At 41.3% G+C, this 18,081-nt stretch overlaps 1 protein-coding gene across 1 annotated transcript in view; it reads right to left on the reverse strand.

The window, feature by feature from the left end:
* Positions 1-14,473, reverse strand: part of LOC103362648 (membrane-associated phosphatidylinositol transfer protein 3) — a 108,449-nt gene extending 93,976 nt beyond the window's left edge. Inside the window, exon 1 of the mRNA XM_008289056.1 lies at positions 14,410-14,473. Coding sequence (XP_008287278.1) covers positions 14,410-14,434 — 25 coding nt within the window. The 5' untranslated portion in view covers positions 14,435-14,473. The remainder of the gene's footprint in view (positions 1-14,409) is intronic.
* Positions 14,474-18,081: the final 3,608 nt, after the last annotated feature.

Raw genomic sequence — 18,081 nt, forward strand, 5'->3', positions numbered from 1 at the left:
TGTGTTGTACATCACATGGGCTGAGAGGTTGCCTTCAAGAAGGAAGCCCTTACTCTGGAAACGGCACCTTAAGGCTTGACTGAAGTTTGCTTCTGATCCCATGGACAAAGAAAAGGCTTTCTGGAGGAAGTTTTTATGGTCAGATGAAACAAAAAATGTGCTATTTGGCCACAATGACTAGAAATATGTTTGGAGGAGAGAAGGCGAGGCCTTTAACCCCAAGAACAGCAAACCTACTGTCAAGCATGGTGGTGGCAGTATTATGCTCTGTTGCAGGGGAACTGGTGCCTTACACTAGATAAATGGAATAATGAAGGGGAAGGATTACCTCCACAGTCTTCAGGAAAACCAGAAGGTAGGGCCTTGGATGGAGTTGGGTGTTCCAGCAAGATGATTACCTCGAACACACCTCAACAGTGGTAAAGAAATAGCTAAAATGGGCTAAAATTACGGTTTTAGACTGGTCTCCCTAAAGTCCTGAGGAGTTTTCAAAGATACAACCAGAAGCTCGTGAATGACTACCAAAAGTGCGTAGATCAGATGAAAATGGTCAAGGTACGCTTAACCAAATATTAGCATGACTGTATGTATATTTTTGAGACAGTAGATTTTCTCATATTTCCAGATCAGCTGTAATAAATCAATGAAAGAATCAAAATGCATTATTTTTTTGTGACAAACATGCATGTGTTTCAGTGATTTCATCATAGCAAATTAAGAATTAAAGGAGACCTTCATTTAAAAGAATGTTTTCTCTCGGTGAAACACAGCCACTAAGCATAAAGACTCACTTCCCAGCTATGGGTCATGAGGCAGTTTTGTGCTGCATTTAAAAGCTTATATGGGATTAACAGTCTTAACAAAGTTTTGCTGAGTGGTATACAATCTAGACGTCGCCATCTTCGAGTCCTTCCCATTAATTAAACATTTCAGTTCCAGAGTTCAAACACAATCCGCAATTGGTAATCCATCAGTTACTCTGACCAAATCGCTTGTCTCTGTGAAAATCAAAGCATGCAAAACCAAACCAGCTCGTCTTCTTCCAACCAAACGTGCAACTCATGGAAACTAACGAGGAGAGAGGAAGAGAAGCTCGGCACTTCACTGGACTGTGTTCAAAGGAGGCCTGGTTCTACATATCTATAAAGCTTTACTTCAGAGGAGGAACACAGCTACACAAGGTTTTTCACAATTGATCTCATCCTCCTTTCATCTCTTTCTTTCCATTATCCACTTGCAGCGGCGTTTACACAGAAGCCTGCAGCCGGTTGAAGCGGTGGACTGACAGCATCCATGACCGGAGAAGCTCCCGTACAATCAGCGTTTTGTGTCACCTGCAAACAGGTATGACTCTCTATTTACTACATGCATGTTGTGGCAGTGCTGCATGCGTGAACAGGAAAGACTGGGAGAGACGTTGGGATGATTAGCTCAGCCAAACAAGCATATTTCAGGCAGAGAGCTATTTTGCTGAACACAGGACATCTCCCACAACTTTAAACCTGCCCCGATCAATATTTTCCAGCCACTGACGGCAGCTGTTGTCAAAAAAACGCTAATAAATCTACTGTGGGCAATTTGCTCAGCACGAAGCGGCAGACAGACGCAGTTAGAAACTAGCAGGGCAGCATTTATCAGCTACAGAGCCACATATTCAGAGATTTGAAAAAAATAATGCAAAGAGAAGAGTGAATATCGGGTTTAAATTGATCAGATGGGCAAAAACATGACGATCAATAAATGCTGCTGCTGCCCCAGACAAGTCTGCTGGATGGTGACGGCCAGTAAACACGTTCAAATGATATGCTGTTTTCCAAAAAGCAAACAGTTTGAACTGTAAACTTGTGAACAGCTTACTGTTAACGTACAGATTTTTCCAGTTTTGTTAAACTAAAGTAATAAAAACAAAGACCAAAAATTGTAAATCGCATCTTTATCAAATAATCTCTACTTTTATCAACAGTACTTTGCTCTTTTACATCATTACAAGTTACTCTGCATGTCTACTGTATATAAATCAGGAAAAAAAATCATTATTTTACAGATATTTTTACAGATACAGCCACTATTTGAAAGAAAAATTGTGTATCTTATGGATTAGAAAATAATAAAGAACTTTTTTCACTGTTATTTTACAGAATCCCCCAGTTAAAGAACAAATTTTTAACTGGGTGTAAAAAAACAAATATGCCAAAATTATACATTATGTCCACATCAGACATCTATATATTTTTTTTTTTTTTACAAATAATCATTTATTTTTTCACAATAACTTTAAAATTTTACAGTTTCCCACTATCATTTGCTGCCAAATCTTTATAGGGCTTTATTTTTTTTTTTCTTTTTTACAATGCGTGACATGTGGATGTGGAGGTTTGGTCATACAAGTAAGAGCAATATAACTATTGACTTTTGCTGTTATTAATATGCTGGTAATGATTCATAGAGTCATATATTGTAATTTATAGAATTCATTACATTACAAGCCAACAACATACCATTGTTGAGGTAATGGTTCGCTGCACAGCTGCTACATGGGGCGAAGAAATGCTTTTTTTTTTTTGCAAGTTTAACAAAGACAAAAAGCTTAAGCGGTAAATATTTGATGAGACAGTGAAATCTGTTAAGCTAAAGCAGCAAACTCCCTCCTCTCCAGGCAAAATAAACCTGTTTGGGTGAATTTATCAAGTTAAAGAAACTTCCCTGGTCTGGCATTACGCTTTAAGCAGCTTAAAAAGAATAAGTTCAACGAAGCTTGTTGCACAAGGAGACCTACTGGGCTGCATCTTTCACGTTCCAATTGACTCTCCGCCAACGGAGGCTACCTGGTTTCGCTTTAAGGCTGTTTATCTGGCAGCGTGAATGATGTTTAGCTGCTTTAGGTGTCAAAGGGAGGGAGCCGAGCAAATCTTTCAAACAGGAATTTTTGTTTTAAAGCTCTGAAAATATTGGAAACTCACACGTTTATTGCTTCTTTGGCTGACTGTTACTGCAGATGGTGTTCTACTAAACTACTTTTATTTGTGAAGGTGATACATATAAAAGTGTTTTGACATTTTTTTCCAAAAAGAAAATGCACAAAAATATGAGTTAAATCGCTAAATAGGACTGGAATGGAAGTAGATAAAATCGATTCAGGAGGAGCTGTGGAGATGATTTGCTGCAGATGAGCTCAGTCTGTATTTACAGTTTAAAAAATGAAGTTAATAGTATAAAAAGTGACCAAGAGAATCTTTTAACCTGCATGACTCATATGTCATCTGATACTCACAGTGGGAGAACATCGCTCTCTGACTCTGGCTTTTTTTTTTTCTTTAAACTCTCAAATGTATTAATTCGTTGGGCATTTTCTTTTGTTTTTCACATATTTTGAGGGAACATTCAGCATGCAGCACATGAACCTGCGGGGCTGTGAAATAGGGCACATCTTTTCATTTTGGAAAAGCAGCTGGCGAAGATGCAGTGAGATTATAGATTGGGGGTGGCAACTCTGGGAGAGAAGTAAGAAATAGTTCAGGTGCTACTCCTGAAAGATTTATAATTGAACTCATTCATCTTTCCGTCTTCTCATCACATATGCTGCGTGCACGCCTCGACAGCTCTGCCAAAAATTACACTAAAGAGACAACACCTAGGCTCACAGCTGCCTCCAGCCGTATGGAGGATGAAGGAGAAATGGATCTTATGTAACCTCACTACTCTGCTTCATTAAACTGAACTGTTTGCTGAAATGTTATGAAACATCGAAAATAAAAAAAGCAACGATAGGACGCTGAAAAAAGACTCCGCCAATAGAGGTAAAAAGGATAAAGTACATAAAAAGCCTGCTCAATGGATGTTTAAAAGGTTATTTGGAAGACAACAATTTTTCAAGAGAGATTATTGTAGAAACTGAGCTGCCTCAAGCCTCACTGGGCTAAGAGTAGGTTTTAAATCCCGCCAGCGTATTTAATCTGCGCTTCATTAACTTCTGAAGTTTCTAGACGAGGTGGCGGTTCACTTACATCATCTGGGGGTTCATCGTGCACCTGGCTTTAATTGCGGTTGAATTGCCTTGCAGGTGGCTTTCACAGAAGGTAATATCATTTCCGCGTCTCTCGCAGGATGTGCGCATAAGCATTTTTTTTTTTCACTCAAAACTGCACTCGAATCTCAAAGTGGCTTACAAAGAGTACAAAGTGTGGTAATTCCTGAAACAAAGTGGATCAGAAATCCTCAGGAGTAAAAATCTCAAATTCAAGTCTTGCCTAAAACGTTTACTGATACACAGTGGCGTTACCAAAATAAAAGTAGTTATACACAGTGTAAATAAATGGTTGCTGCGTACTGAAACATTTTCTTATCGTGCATTGTTATTTCCAGATGGCCATGCTTTCCAGGTTTTCACATTACAGGGTTGTGTTCACACCTGTGAGTGTTGCTGCTTATAGAGTTCACACTTCTTACAAGAAAGAAGTCACGTGCACTAACAAGTACTTCTCATCCTGCAATAATTCTGTATAATTCCACAGTTACTCACATGTAAAACTCAGTGTTTAACTCCCCTGAAGGCCTTATCCATCTTCTCCAGTGGCTGTAAAGAGCTCACACAACTCACACAGAAGCAGTTACATACATGCATTAGTCAAGTCCGCACCTACACTTTGATTAATAGCACCGGGCGGCCGGTAACAAAAGACCAAAACTGTGCTTCGTGCAGGGCTAAATGTGGAACGATTCGCGTGGTTGGAAGACGAGTCTGGCACCAATTTGGCCAAATTTTGCAGTCGCTTTTCACAAAAAGCATCCAGTATGAACTTGAGCTCAATCCTGTGGGCAGAGGGCTTGATTGGATGTTAACTAAAACTATTCGGCGCCCTTGCACAACCCGGCCACTGGATATACAGCAGAGATGTCGAGGCCTCATTCTAGCCATCTTTTATACAGTCTATGGGGCGGAGAGGGGTTCTGACGGTCGGCGCTGAGACACACGGCGGAGAGAAAGGGCAGACCACAGCTCTACTTGACTTGTTACAAAATGACCAAAGTTTCTTTTCGCCATGTTGATAGTTTACTTTTCAAACCTCACGTTGCATAATATAACCTTACGTTATGATGTGGCTCTGTGACAACTCCACAGGTAAACGACTCATTCATTGTACTATGAAAACTATGCAATAAAAAACTGAACCTACACAGTGACATTTTATTTCTGAATCACCCCAAACCTGTTGTAAGCATTGTAATCTTTAACTTAGCGTACAAAGTTAAATCAACTTAGACAACTTAAAAAAACAATGTTGAGACAACTAGAACATTCTAGTCATATCAACTAGATAAACTTGATTTGATGAGTTCAAACAAAGATTGTCTTCAAGTGAGTAAATTGGTGTTTTCAAGGCAGCAGGTGAACTTATGTTTGCAAGTTGAAATGACATGAAATGTCTTACAGTGTATGTAATAACAATTTCCCTGAGGTTTCCACCAAAGGGATCAATAAAGTTCTATTCTATTTTGTATACTTGTGTTCTAATGTGTGTACTGATTTGTAATTACTTTTGGGTGGTTTTTCGTCATTATTACAGGGATATTATTATTATTCTCTGCACATTTACAGCCTGATTGTTCTGCACAAATTCTTGCAGCTCGTCCGTGTTGCCTTTTTCCCCATTTCATTACAAGCATTTCACACCACCCTAAATAAACCAGGCTACACAAGCAAAACCCCCCAGAGTGAAGTGAAACAGGCCAATAATTTAGCCTAATTCTCCCCCCACCAACTAATTTATGAACAAACAAAATCAGCGAGGAAAAACATTCCACTGTTACCAACTCAGTCTTGTTGCCGCAAGGTTATGCCGGCCATGTAATATGTATAATGTATGTATGCATTAGGCAAGATGAAATTATTAACATTTTGAACGTGAAATTGCTTCAGTGTGAGCTTGAAGAAGGTACTCATAAAACACTGTGGGTTTTGAAAATAATGAGCAAGCCCTCAGGATTGAGGACGGCCCCATATGAGGAATCCCTCTTCATCAGAGACCTAATCTGCTTTTGATCAGTTGCTACCATCCTAAAGTAATTTCTTCTCGCCTGATCTCTTATTGCCCTCACTCCTCTCCAACCCAGATGGTCTGTAAGCTTCACGAGTGCCAATCTACTCATTTTATAATTAGCAGCATTTAATACACAAGAAACTCGAAGCAACTATCAGCGCCCGAAAGAGCAACCGGGTGCGATGGCAGTGCAGAGAGGAAGGGCAGGAGGGTGCTCTGAGAGTGCAAACCACTTCTGAGTGAATATTGGCAAAGCCACAGCGTCAGAGTGTGATATCTCCAGTGTCAAGAGGAAATCCAATCATGTTTTTCTTCCGCGCAAGGAAAAAAGAGGAGGAAATGAGGAGTGCCTCTGCCCTTCATTTCAACATGCTACATGCTCCAGTACAAAAATGAAAATCACAGGGAGCTGAGTGTATGTGATACTGTACAGAAAACCACCCAAAAAAAGAAAAAGATTTTGCATTCGGTGTCTGTTTACATCCTGGCTTAGTGAACATCCTATGGTAAACAGTAACAAAAACTCTGCCTGGCCCTCTGTGAGCTGGAAATAGCTATTAATAGCCTGTTCTGTAATTTAATTAAACCTCATTTCGGCACACGGTTAGAATCAATCCATGCAGTCAATGAGAGACACAGAGGACATTGATCTCGCCTCAAAAATTTTGAGCCGGTCACCTTCCTGGATGTTATTTATCTACAGTGCAGCTATGCAGATCAGCACTTGCATCGACTGATAATGGACTGCTGCACTACAACGAGGTGGTAATTATCATTGCTAAGTCTGTTGTCTGTCTGTGCAGCAATGACCACGCACTGAATGTCTGGCTTGAGGACTCGTGCCTGCAAAAAGGCTCACATTTTATGGTTATATGTTTTTGAACTGGATAAACACTATTTGAGGAGTCAATTGGTCAGCTACAGTTGAAGGAAAAAATGTGAGAAAGGTCTGTATATATACAGACATATAAGAGGTTTTGTGACATCATTATTATTTGGGACCCAAAACTATCCATCCATCCATCCATTATCTATACACCGCTTAATCCTCACTAGGGTCGTGGGGGGCTGGAGTCTATCCCAGCTGACTCAGGGTGAAGGCAGGAGACACCCTGGACAGGTCACCAGTCTATCACAGGGCCACACTTAAAGACAGACAACCAAGCACACTCACATTCACACCTACGGACAATTTAGAATCACCAATTATCTCAGCATGTTTTTGGACTGTGTGGGAGGAAGCTGGAGAACCCGGAGAGAACACACACTGCATATGACAAATGCCCACAGAAAGATCCCAGGCGTCCTAACCAGGACACCAACCGGGATCTTCCAGCTGTGAGGTGACAGTGCAAACAACCGAGCTACCATGCAGCCACAAAACTAAGTTCTCGAAAATATTTTTGCTTGAATTTTGAGAATTTCATATGTTTTCAAAATGGGGAATTTGGGATTTTCACCTTCAAAAAAAGTTTATCTGTGAAGCTATTTAAATATTTAATTATTGGCCCTTCAAAATCGGACAAAGTGTTCAATTTTCAAACAATAGTATAGAGAGCGTACATACCTACGAGTGTGTCCATATTTCCTCCTTAAATTCAGTCTTTGGTCGACATTTCACCAACTTTTGAGGCCTTTAAGATCAGTAGAATTGGATGTGTGGCAAGTATGGCAAGCCAAGGTTCCAGTGTTTTGCTGTTTGGGCATGCCAAAATGGTGATATGGACTTACTTGTAGGAAGACAAAAACTTGTGAGCATAGAGGTCTGTATATTGTCATTATATGTGCCAAGTTCTAAGTTGCTGTCATGTTGGCTTCATGTTCAAATTTAACAACATATGGGGCTTATTGTGCCTTACCAAATGCTCCCATTCATAGAGTTCGAAATGGGCAATTCGACATAGGTTATCCGACAGCTCTGTTATGCTGTGGGGGGGCGGTTGGCTGACATCGTTTGGGTCCACTCATCCCCTTGGAGGGAAGGGTCGCTGCAAATCAATACTAAGCTGTTCTGAGTGATCACCTTTATCCTCTAATAAAACATTGCTCTCTGTTGGGATACAATTGAACACGTATGGGAGATTCTGGATCAATGTGCTAGACAGCATCCTCCAAAACCATCATCAAAACACCAAATGACCTTTTGGAAGAATGGTGTCCATTACTACACTAGAATTTCATTGGAGAAATAAAGCTACGGGACACATGGGAGTCCAACACCTTATGAAGACACTTCATATTGTGTTTTCCTATAATCTGCCACCTCCCTGTATATATAGAGTATACTGTATATATGGGGTGGCCTCAATATGAATTTCAGTACAGGAATTGCACGGTTGGGGAAATGGGGATGCTGTTTTTCTCTCAGTGGGTTGCATTCTTTTCATCTCCCCCCCAAACACCTGGAAGCAAACCAGCTATTGTAATGTACTGCAACACCAGGCAACAATTACATCAGTCCTGACAAAAACTCAAGAACACAACTGTTAAACATAACAATTCACACACCCAATGTTGAGCATGAAAGACACACTATGGTTGTGTTTAAATCAGTTTGCATATTGGCCAGAACACGATACTGACACCAACATGTTATCAATGCGTTGCTTATTTACAAATGTAATATTTATGGAGCAAAATTCTTATTCATCCAACAATTATTCATTTTTGAGCTCTTGTTTTGGTCTCTATCATCTCTTAAGATGAATATCAGCTTCTTAGCTGATAAATGTTCCACCAGTTAGTGGTGAAATTGGATTTTAGTGTTGGACAAGTAGAATGAAGAGGGTTTATCTGAGCTTCTTCAATTAAAGCAGCTGTCCTTTGTAAAAATCTGTAGAAAAATCTTGACTATAGACTGTATTGTGTCATGACTACTAAGTGTGCTAAGGCTGCAACAAGGGATTTTTAATTAATCTGGAAAGTATTTTGTCAATTAGCCTATAAAATGTCCATGGTGATGTCTCCATAGTTGCTTGTTAGACAAACTGTCCAAACCTTAAAGATATTCAGTTTAATGTCATACAGGGCAATGAAACGTATCGAATGTTGACGTGAGAACAGGAACAGTTTGCCAATATTATCGATTGATATTCGTATTTATGTTGTCGTACATGCAGATATGAAAACTTCCTTTTACAGACCATAACAGAAAAAGATGCTTGGGATAATAATAAAAAGGTACAATCACATAGTTTGGCCAGCAGAGCAGCTCCAACTCCATTGCTTAGAATAATATCAGCACTGTTTGCAGCACATGTAGCAGAGTATCACAGCTGAGCAGACGGTGCTGCAGAGTCAAGCTTCGTCTTCATGGTAAGCTGCTGACTAGTTTGTGAAAAAGACTGCTGGGAAGTTCTAAACAGTGACCCTATCATCATTTTCCCTTTTCAGTATAACTAACATATACGTCTGTGAGGATTCTCAGTCATCCAGATCATGGTAATAAAGTAAAAGGCTTCAATAAAAGTAAACAATATCAACCAATATATCTGTATCTCCCTAAAATCAGCCCAAAGCCTCCAGCATCAGGTAGGCTCTAACTATATATACAGTAAACTGATTAATCTTCTGTTCCTCCTTTATCAATCAGCTAATCGTCCCATATCTATTATGAGCAGCTTTAAAAAGCTGCTTGACAATTCATCAGCGTGATTGACAATCAAATTAGTTCCTCTCTGACAGCGGCTTCATTCATTTAGCAGTGAGAATTACCAGAAAAACCCCAAATGAACTTCCTTAAAGCATTTGCTCCCCCACTGGCAGGACACACTGTGATTTTTAAAGTGCTTTTGCTAATAGTTCTGCATTACAGAGGCTGCGAATTACACTCTCAAAAAAAAGCCTGTTTTAGGAGTTTTAAGAGCTCCTTCAGAAATCTGAAGTGACTCACCGAAGCCAAAAAGGCTGCTTTTGCCTTCCAACACCAGTGTGACATCCGGCTGTGACAGACAACGACTAGACTCCAGGTGAGCTCGTCCCCTGCCACCTCCTTGTCTCTGACCTCAAATAGCGGCGGCCCAGCTGCTGTGTGCTTTGTGAATAGCTGCTCCCTGACACGAGCCCACTGTGCATCCCCATGACAAACAGCTATTAAATCTAAATTAAAACTGCTTTGTATGAACAAATAAAATAACAGAGGTCACGGGTTGAATGCATTAGCACACGCCTCTGTAGAATCCTGAGAGCGCCGTGGTGCTGTTTGTTAAACAGGCTGTCTGGGGAGCGTTTGCCAGCGCGACGACGCTGCACACAGCAAGCTGCTCGCAGTATAATACGGAGCATAAAGTATTTATCATGTCTTAAACTGAGCAAGAAGAAATGGGTTTGGGGAATCACTGACAGTGTCAAACTTAATCCATTTTGCAGAGAATGTGCCGGCAGCGTGCTCGCTGTGAGGAAACAACATGACAAAAAAACTTTCAGAGCGAGAGAGAGAGAGAGGAGAAGGGGGCAGGTAGGAAGAGAGTGTTCATCAGCATCGCTCAGCTCTATTTTTAGCTCGACGCTGAATCGCAGCAAAACAGCAGGTAGGCTACCCATCTATTTTATTTGGACAGCAATTGGGGGAAAAAAATAAATAAATCCCTTCAGACTGATCCAGTTCCATCAAGCGCGAGGAATACAAAATGCTCAGAGGTGCGATACCTCACACTGAGCCCTGGAATACAGTCAGCGAGAGGACAAACAGTGGGGATCGGTTGGACGACGGGAGGGGGGATGACGAAGATAACAGAGGGTGATTGGAAAAACAAAATTTCTTAGGAGACGTGTGGCAGCGCAAATACCCGTCCAACGCCGAGCTGCAGCTCAGGTGTAGAAGCAGCCTGGAGGAAGCAGAAACCGGAGACCGACTGCGGAGTTTATGGTCTGAATTCCCAAACCAGCTGGCTGAGTTGTGGCTCCCAATAAAAGATGCTCAACTTTTATGTGGATCTCTTCAGTAGATAGTGAAAACACTGAGATGCTGGCAGGTGTAAAAATGTCTGAATAAATTAAAATATTACCCCCGTGGTGGCGCGACATGAAGGTTCAGTTGATTTGAGAGTCAAAATAAGGATTTTAATTTAGCCCATCCAATCGCTGCTGAGACATTCCAGTCAGGACCATCCTCCTCGCAGTCTGCCTATGAAGAAACCATTAATATTCTTTAAATACTGAGTCACACCTGCTTTATTTTGAAGACTGAAGCTTTCAGCTCAGCACGGCTCTCATAATTCCTAAATCCTTATTACTCTGCTCAAATTATCTGTCAGTGTTTGGATGATTAAAGCTGAAGGACTCTTCTGTTTTGATAGACAGTCAGTGAATCTGGGCAGGAGGCCATGCTTCTGCAGAAGCTGGGAGAAAAAAAAAGAAAGAAAGTGCAAACTCAAAAGCTTAGATCATAAACACTGATGATGAAATATAGCGCATATCTATATTATCCCTGCCTTTTATTCCACAGTCTCCATCCCAGATAATGATGCAGATTTTTTTTTGCTCTCAAGTGACTAAAGCGAGGCAGTTAAACTCAGAAGGAAGAAGAATCCCCCCGAAGCGCTCCCTATAATTGAAAACGACAAAGATAAGATCTGCGTACGTAAGTGAAAGTTATGGAATTAAAAAGCCACTACTGGTTGGTTTGGCGGGACTTTGAAGCGCGACGTCTCCGTAAGAACTGTTCTACTTCATAAGTCCCCCTGTGAGCTGAGGTCAAGCGACATTTAATGGAAACAGATACACTGCATGCTTGATTCATGGCAGCGCTAACAATAACCCCATATACCGCGCGTTGCCATCAATCTGCCGGCAGCCCGCTGGAGCATCACGGGGTTCACATGATGTTATAAAGCTCAGCTGAAGTAATATAAGGCCTCACAGTGTCGTTTCCATTAGCAGGCGAATTTTACGGAGAGCCTCAAAGCAATATAATTAAGATTAACTGAGGGAGACGTCCAGCTGCAGCTGCTGAGAGGGAGGAAAAAAAATAAAAGGTTTTCCATGCATCGAAAAAAGCTAATTTGTCTTCTGAGATTGTCTACTAAAAATAGAACTACTTGCTTGATTTATGCAGTTACACAAACTCTTTGTGGCCTAACAGGCTGCACCTGACTGTTCCATGCAGTTACATGTTGAATTGGCACACAAATCACCAGCATGCAAATAAACTCTTTCGTGCACTGTGACCCAAATATCATCGCCCGGGTGCAAGAATAAATCTGTTTTGTTGATTCCCTTTCATATGTCTGTCATCGTTTATTTGGCTTCACGTAACTGCTTCATCTGATTCTAGTGATGCATGTTTCCTAAAAGTTTATTTAGCATTGCACCCTTCTAACACCGTCGAGCTCACAGTGGGCGGATTTTCAAAGAAAGAAAAGGTCAAAATTGATTCAGCTGAGGTATAATTTAGGGCAGTTTAGCTGCTTTCAAGCACGCTTTGTGCAAATGTTTTTACAAAACTTGTTTTGCTTGTAGAACTTTGGAGAAAAAAGTGTAAAATTATGTAGAAATTCAGAATATCGCCACTGATGTTAACAAAGCAGCCATGAAAAAAACGTTCTCTTTGAGTTTGTCAAAGGTTTCTAACTATTAAAAGGGATTTTTTAAATTCTCTTTTCATAGTCGCTAAGTGGGGCTGCAAGGTGGATCAGTGGTTAGCACTGTTACCTCACAGCAAGAAGGTCACTTGTTCGCGTCCCGGTGAGGACGCCCGGGATCTTTCTGCGTGGGGTTTGCATGTTCTCCCTGTGCAGCGTGGGTTCTCTCCACACAGTCCAAAAACATGTTGAGGTTAATCGGTGATTCTAAATGTGTGAATGTGAGTGTGCTTGGTTGTCTGTCTCTAAGTGTAGCCCTGTGATAGACTGGTGACCTGTCCAGGGTGTCCCCTGCCTTCACCCTGAGTCAGCTGGGATAGACTCCAGCCCCCACCCTAGTGAGGATTAAGCGGTGGACAGATGATGGATGGATAGTCGCCAAGTGCTGCTCAAAGGGAATCACTGAGTTTCTCACTATAACATGATATTGTAAGGTCCTGACCTTAGTGTGTGATGCGACCAGAGATGACTTACGTTATGAGTTGTTGGCGAAATAAATGAAATTGAACCAAACTGAATAATTCACTGACTGGCCGGTTGAACTGGGAAAGGATGCAACAGGTTCTTTTCTGAATGTCAGCAAATTTTGAGTGCTGAAGCGGTCAATTGGAGTCCTGTGCTCTCTTTGTTTGAATCCGCTTATTGAGAAATACTTCACGATTTTAGAGAGTTCTCCTTCGCACATCGCACGTCTGAGACTTTAAATCCGAGACAGCAATATACCGAAGCCCAGACCACACTGAATCAAATCCACTCTCTCCTGTGACTTTTTTTTATTTGTGTCACCACTTAAGAGTCATAATGATCTGATATTTCATTGATCCCTTCGTGGAAAAGGTCAGAGGCCATGTAGTGAACACTGAACCCAAAGCAGCAGGAGATTCAGCGATTTGCTCAAAGGCTCCTCGGCACCACACACAGCGATGCCACCTTGCAGCTGATGTGGATCAAAGCTGCACAACCAATTGGTTTTCTGTGACATTTGAACTTTTGATTTAGCTCAAGCAGGGACAAAATCCCTTGAAATGCATCTTATTGGGAGCGAAACAAATGATAAAGGAGAATAAAGAATCCTTCCCTGCGTCTTTGACAGAAGGACCACAGAGCAAACAGGTGGCACATCTGGCCAGCCACGGGATCTGTTCAATGAGTGGCTTTTATTCCACAGAAATGTCAGACTTCAGAGGCCTCTGCTGACATCCAATTTAACAATCAAAAGAGCTGAATGAAGAAAAAAAAACCAACCTGCCTGCTATTATTAGCAAACCTCTGTGTTATTCCCTTTTCATTTCTCCTGTGCAGCCTGTTTATGTCCGGATGTATTTTCTAGCTTTAGAGAAGCACAACGCACAGCTTTTTGTTGTCTTTTTTCGCACAATAAAGTCATATTCTGGATTTGAACAGCTGTGACCAAAAATAGCCCCCCTCCCCGCCCTCTGTGATCTCCTGTTTAGACAGAACCACAGACACACAGTTGACCACATAATCCCTCAGTGACTGTGTCTGTAGGTCACCAACACCTCACCTGACACTACGTGCTCCCTCTTGTCTTCCATATTTGACCCCACGGCGTCACACAGACTTGTTTTGACCACCTGAGACACGCACGGCGGACAGATGTGAGGACGCACCGGAGGGCTGGACGGTCCACCTCCCGCAGAGGTGCGTCCTGACTGTCGCGCATTCCTCCGGTTCGCCTCCATCCACGCAGCGCGCCAACATCCAGCCACGCAGTCACACGAGACGCAGTTTCTACCTGTTACATGGTGCACGCATAGAGTCTTCCTTACCTTTCACTCTCGTGTCCTTTGACATAGTGTCCTCTCCGGTGCGTCTCTGCGGCCACTCAGCAAAAAGCCGTCACGTTGAGGTGCGCGGCGGGTTTTTTTTTTTTGTCGGATAGTTAATTAAGCAGCGGCTCTTCCTTCCCTCCGTCCGTCCCCCTCCTGGCTGCTGCTGCTGCACCTTGACGCCTGCCAGACGGAATCAGGGTGAAGCGGGCACGGAGCAGCTCCAGCCGCCGTCTCAGTGAGGAAGAGGGCGAAAACAAGAACCGGACGATCCGCAGCTGCTCTCAGTCACCTGAGTGTCGTTCACCCTCGGAGCGGCGGCCCGCCCCTGCCGCAGACATACTTTGGGTCCGTGTTGTATCTGTGCAGACTTGGCTCACATGTGATGCCCACCCAGCTCTCTGCTCTCTCCTCTCTCCTCTTCTCTCCGCTGCTCGCATCAGCCGGAGTTGCTCCCAAACGAGCTCCGGTCTGCAGCTCGACTGCCTCCAGCGGTGCGCACGTCCGCGGCTGCGGCTGCTGAAGGGCGTCCGTCCTCCGCCTGTTGTCTGACTTTGCAAAACACTCGAGAACAAGTGTCCGAAATTAAGTTTCATTTACAAAAAAAAAAAAAACAAGCACCTGCTCTACTGTCTTCTTCATGCATGAAACACAGCATAAGAAGCTGCAGTGTGAAGCCATCCTGTGCTGTCATGTAACCAGTCTGTGGACTTTAAATCACTTTGACTGGATTTATTAACGCAGAGAAACACGTCTGCAGAAACATCACACGTCATGTTGAATATTAAAAGGCTGCTGTGTTGTCCCATTTCTACCCTGTGACTATTTTTCTGAAAAATTACAGTACAGCACAGTATTTTTAAACCAATACTGTATAACCTGCAGTACTCTACAGTAAAATGCATATTTCTGTTTAATACTGACTTTTCAGTTATATATTGAATGTATAGTGTTGCCACTGTCCTCTACAGTAACTTTAGCTGCAGCTACACTGCAAAACAACATCTGTTAAAAAAAAACAACAAAAAAGCATCAGAAAAATCTGTTAAAAATGTCGAACACATCACAGTACATATGTTACATACAGATATTTGATGTGCTCTGTTTTTTGTTTTTTTACAGTTAACTTTTTCCTCCCTGTGATTTTACTAGATATTATTTTTATTGTAACAAAACAGGAAAAATCTGTAAACAAAACAACAGTTTAAAAAAAGAAAAAGGAAACATTTTTCCATCCTTAATCATATTTTTGTGGATTTAAATACAGTAAAAAGAAAATGTAATTTTGTGATCACACATTGTAAAAGAGCAAACTGTCATTTGTAAAAGTGCAGATTTTTAAAGTGGACACTATATACTGTTTTGGTTTGTATTTTTTTAATTAACATGTAAATTAATTTTTTAAAAATGTGATTTTACTAGTTATTATCTGCAACGAAGCAAAACTTGGAAAATCTGTAAAATAATAGTAAATTGTTATTTTTTTTAAATTACAGTAAAAACTGTTCAAACATTCTATTTTTACTGTGTACCTGCAGCATTTTTCTCTTTGAAAATGCATCAATACTTCTACAAATTGCAGACATACATCACAAATAACAATATGCCAATTATTTATGATCCAGAAATGAGATTTACTAACTCTGTTTACCATTTAAAATTGCCCTTAAAACAGCTAAAACAATACCAGACATTGGATAAGGCGGGTTACATTTTCATAGACTGGAAACGTTTATTAAAAGGTATATATGATATTTATTTAAGTATAAATATATTCAAGGAAAAATAATTTAACTTTATTCAAAAAATAAAAAGTAGGAGTTCGCTATGTCCGGCCATCAGTGTTAAGTTTTCCAAAAATATTCTTAGCTGCCTAAATGATGTTTTGTTTAATTCACATCACCACATTTTACAACCTGCCGTTAATGGTCATTTTTACTGATGGCTACAAAAAGCATCAAGTCAGATAATGAATCGTATTTTGGAAAAACAGGACACTGCTATTAGAATCTGAAAGGTTTGTTGTTGTTGTTTACATATATTTCAGTGTGCAATATAAAAGAAGTGGAGAAAGAAAATTAAAATCAGAATCCTACATATGAAGTGTAACACTGGAAGAATAACACAGAGTATTAAACCTAGAGTATATAAACATCAGTCTGATCTGTCACAGGATGTAACTTGTGGGCCCACATTTTTCTGTATCTGTAATATTTAGCGGAGGACATGGAGAATGTGGAGAGGTCTGAAAGCCACCACTCCTGTCAACCATCCGTCACTGAAGCAGCAGGTGCCACCTTGGTCACGTAGTGGCAGTCACCCAAGCAGAGGAGAAAATCTTTTGGGCTCTGACAAGAAGTATCTAAAAATAAAACCAAGCACATCAAAATAAAGGCCTCTGCACAAGCATGAAGTCTGTTTCTTCGACTCTTTTGCTTTCCAGGGATAAAGGAGAAATGAAGCATATGAATCATGTTCCCTCAGCTCTAAATCCTTTAAATCCAGTTGTGATATCTGCTTTAATCTGACAGATGCTTTACCTATTGGCTGCCTATAATTCATTCATAAGCTTATCTCATCCAGCACGACTGCAATACTTGACCTGTGCTGCTGTAAAATGAATTTTCTTACTGTGTTGCTCATGGCACATATCAGTGTGTTGTTCACCCCTCACCTCTGTGACCACATGGGATCACACAGTCCTGTAAGGGTGGGTCTGGTTTGGGAGTCATGTCCACACAAATGAATATTGATGGAGGAAAACGCCTGCAGCTGAAACCATCACCCTGGAATCTGAGAGCCAGACGCGCTACATTACCAAAGTCTACTAGGAATTCACCCAGCCAGTTTGTATTCATCATGGAAGCCAGTGACAATACACTTCTGGTCCTGAGCTGAGATCCCACTGAGGAAAACTAATCTGAAGAAGCCTCAAGGCCAGGAAGCAAGCAAGACTGATGGCACTGATTACACCAAATGGCGGCACCGACTGGATCCAAGTGAAGAAACGCTAATTGAATTAAGTGAATTTCCATTTGTAAGAAGGCTTCTCCTCGTGACAGTGAGGACACAATTCACACACTGCAGCACTCGACGTCCCCACAGTGGAGCCTGACGTTATTCATCACGCACAACATCCAGCATTCAATACGACATATTTTATTGAAAAAGAAATGGAAAAGTAGCACAAGTCATTGTGAGTGCAAAAGTCCAGGGAGTGAAAATTGATTGCAACAGTGACAAAAGTTTGACAAAAGTACACAGAAGCTCAGTCAGGTAAAGATGTTTATATTGGTAGAACCACTGTGGGGCTTTTGGAAAATGGAGGCGAGACCCTGTTTCAGCAGCATCAGGCTTTGGGAGCCATTACAGAGTCACAGTGGTTGGTAGTCAGCAAAGTGAATTTAGCACCTAAGGTGCAGATCTGTTGTTTCCTGGCTGAGAAAACAATTCAGTAACCCTATGGGAGGAAAGCACAATTTAAAACTCAGTGGCGTCGATGGTACTGAACAAGAAAGTTTAGAGAAATGATGGTTTATTTTAAGATATTCGTCAGCCTGTGTGTCACAGCGCTCTTACACAAGGTGAGATAGCAGACCGCCTCTTTCTGATCACATTTAACGACTGTCCTTTCATAGGTGCTTTACTGCTTCACATAAACACACACACACA

The sequence above is a fragment of the Stegastes partitus genome, unplaced genomic scaffold, assembly GCF_000690725.1.
Source record: "Stegastes partitus isolate 25-593 unplaced genomic scaffold, Stegastes_partitus-1.0.2 Scaffold591, whole genome shotgun sequence".
NCBI classification, from domain to species: domain Eukaryota; kingdom Metazoa; phylum Chordata; class Actinopteri; family Pomacentridae; genus Stegastes; species Stegastes partitus.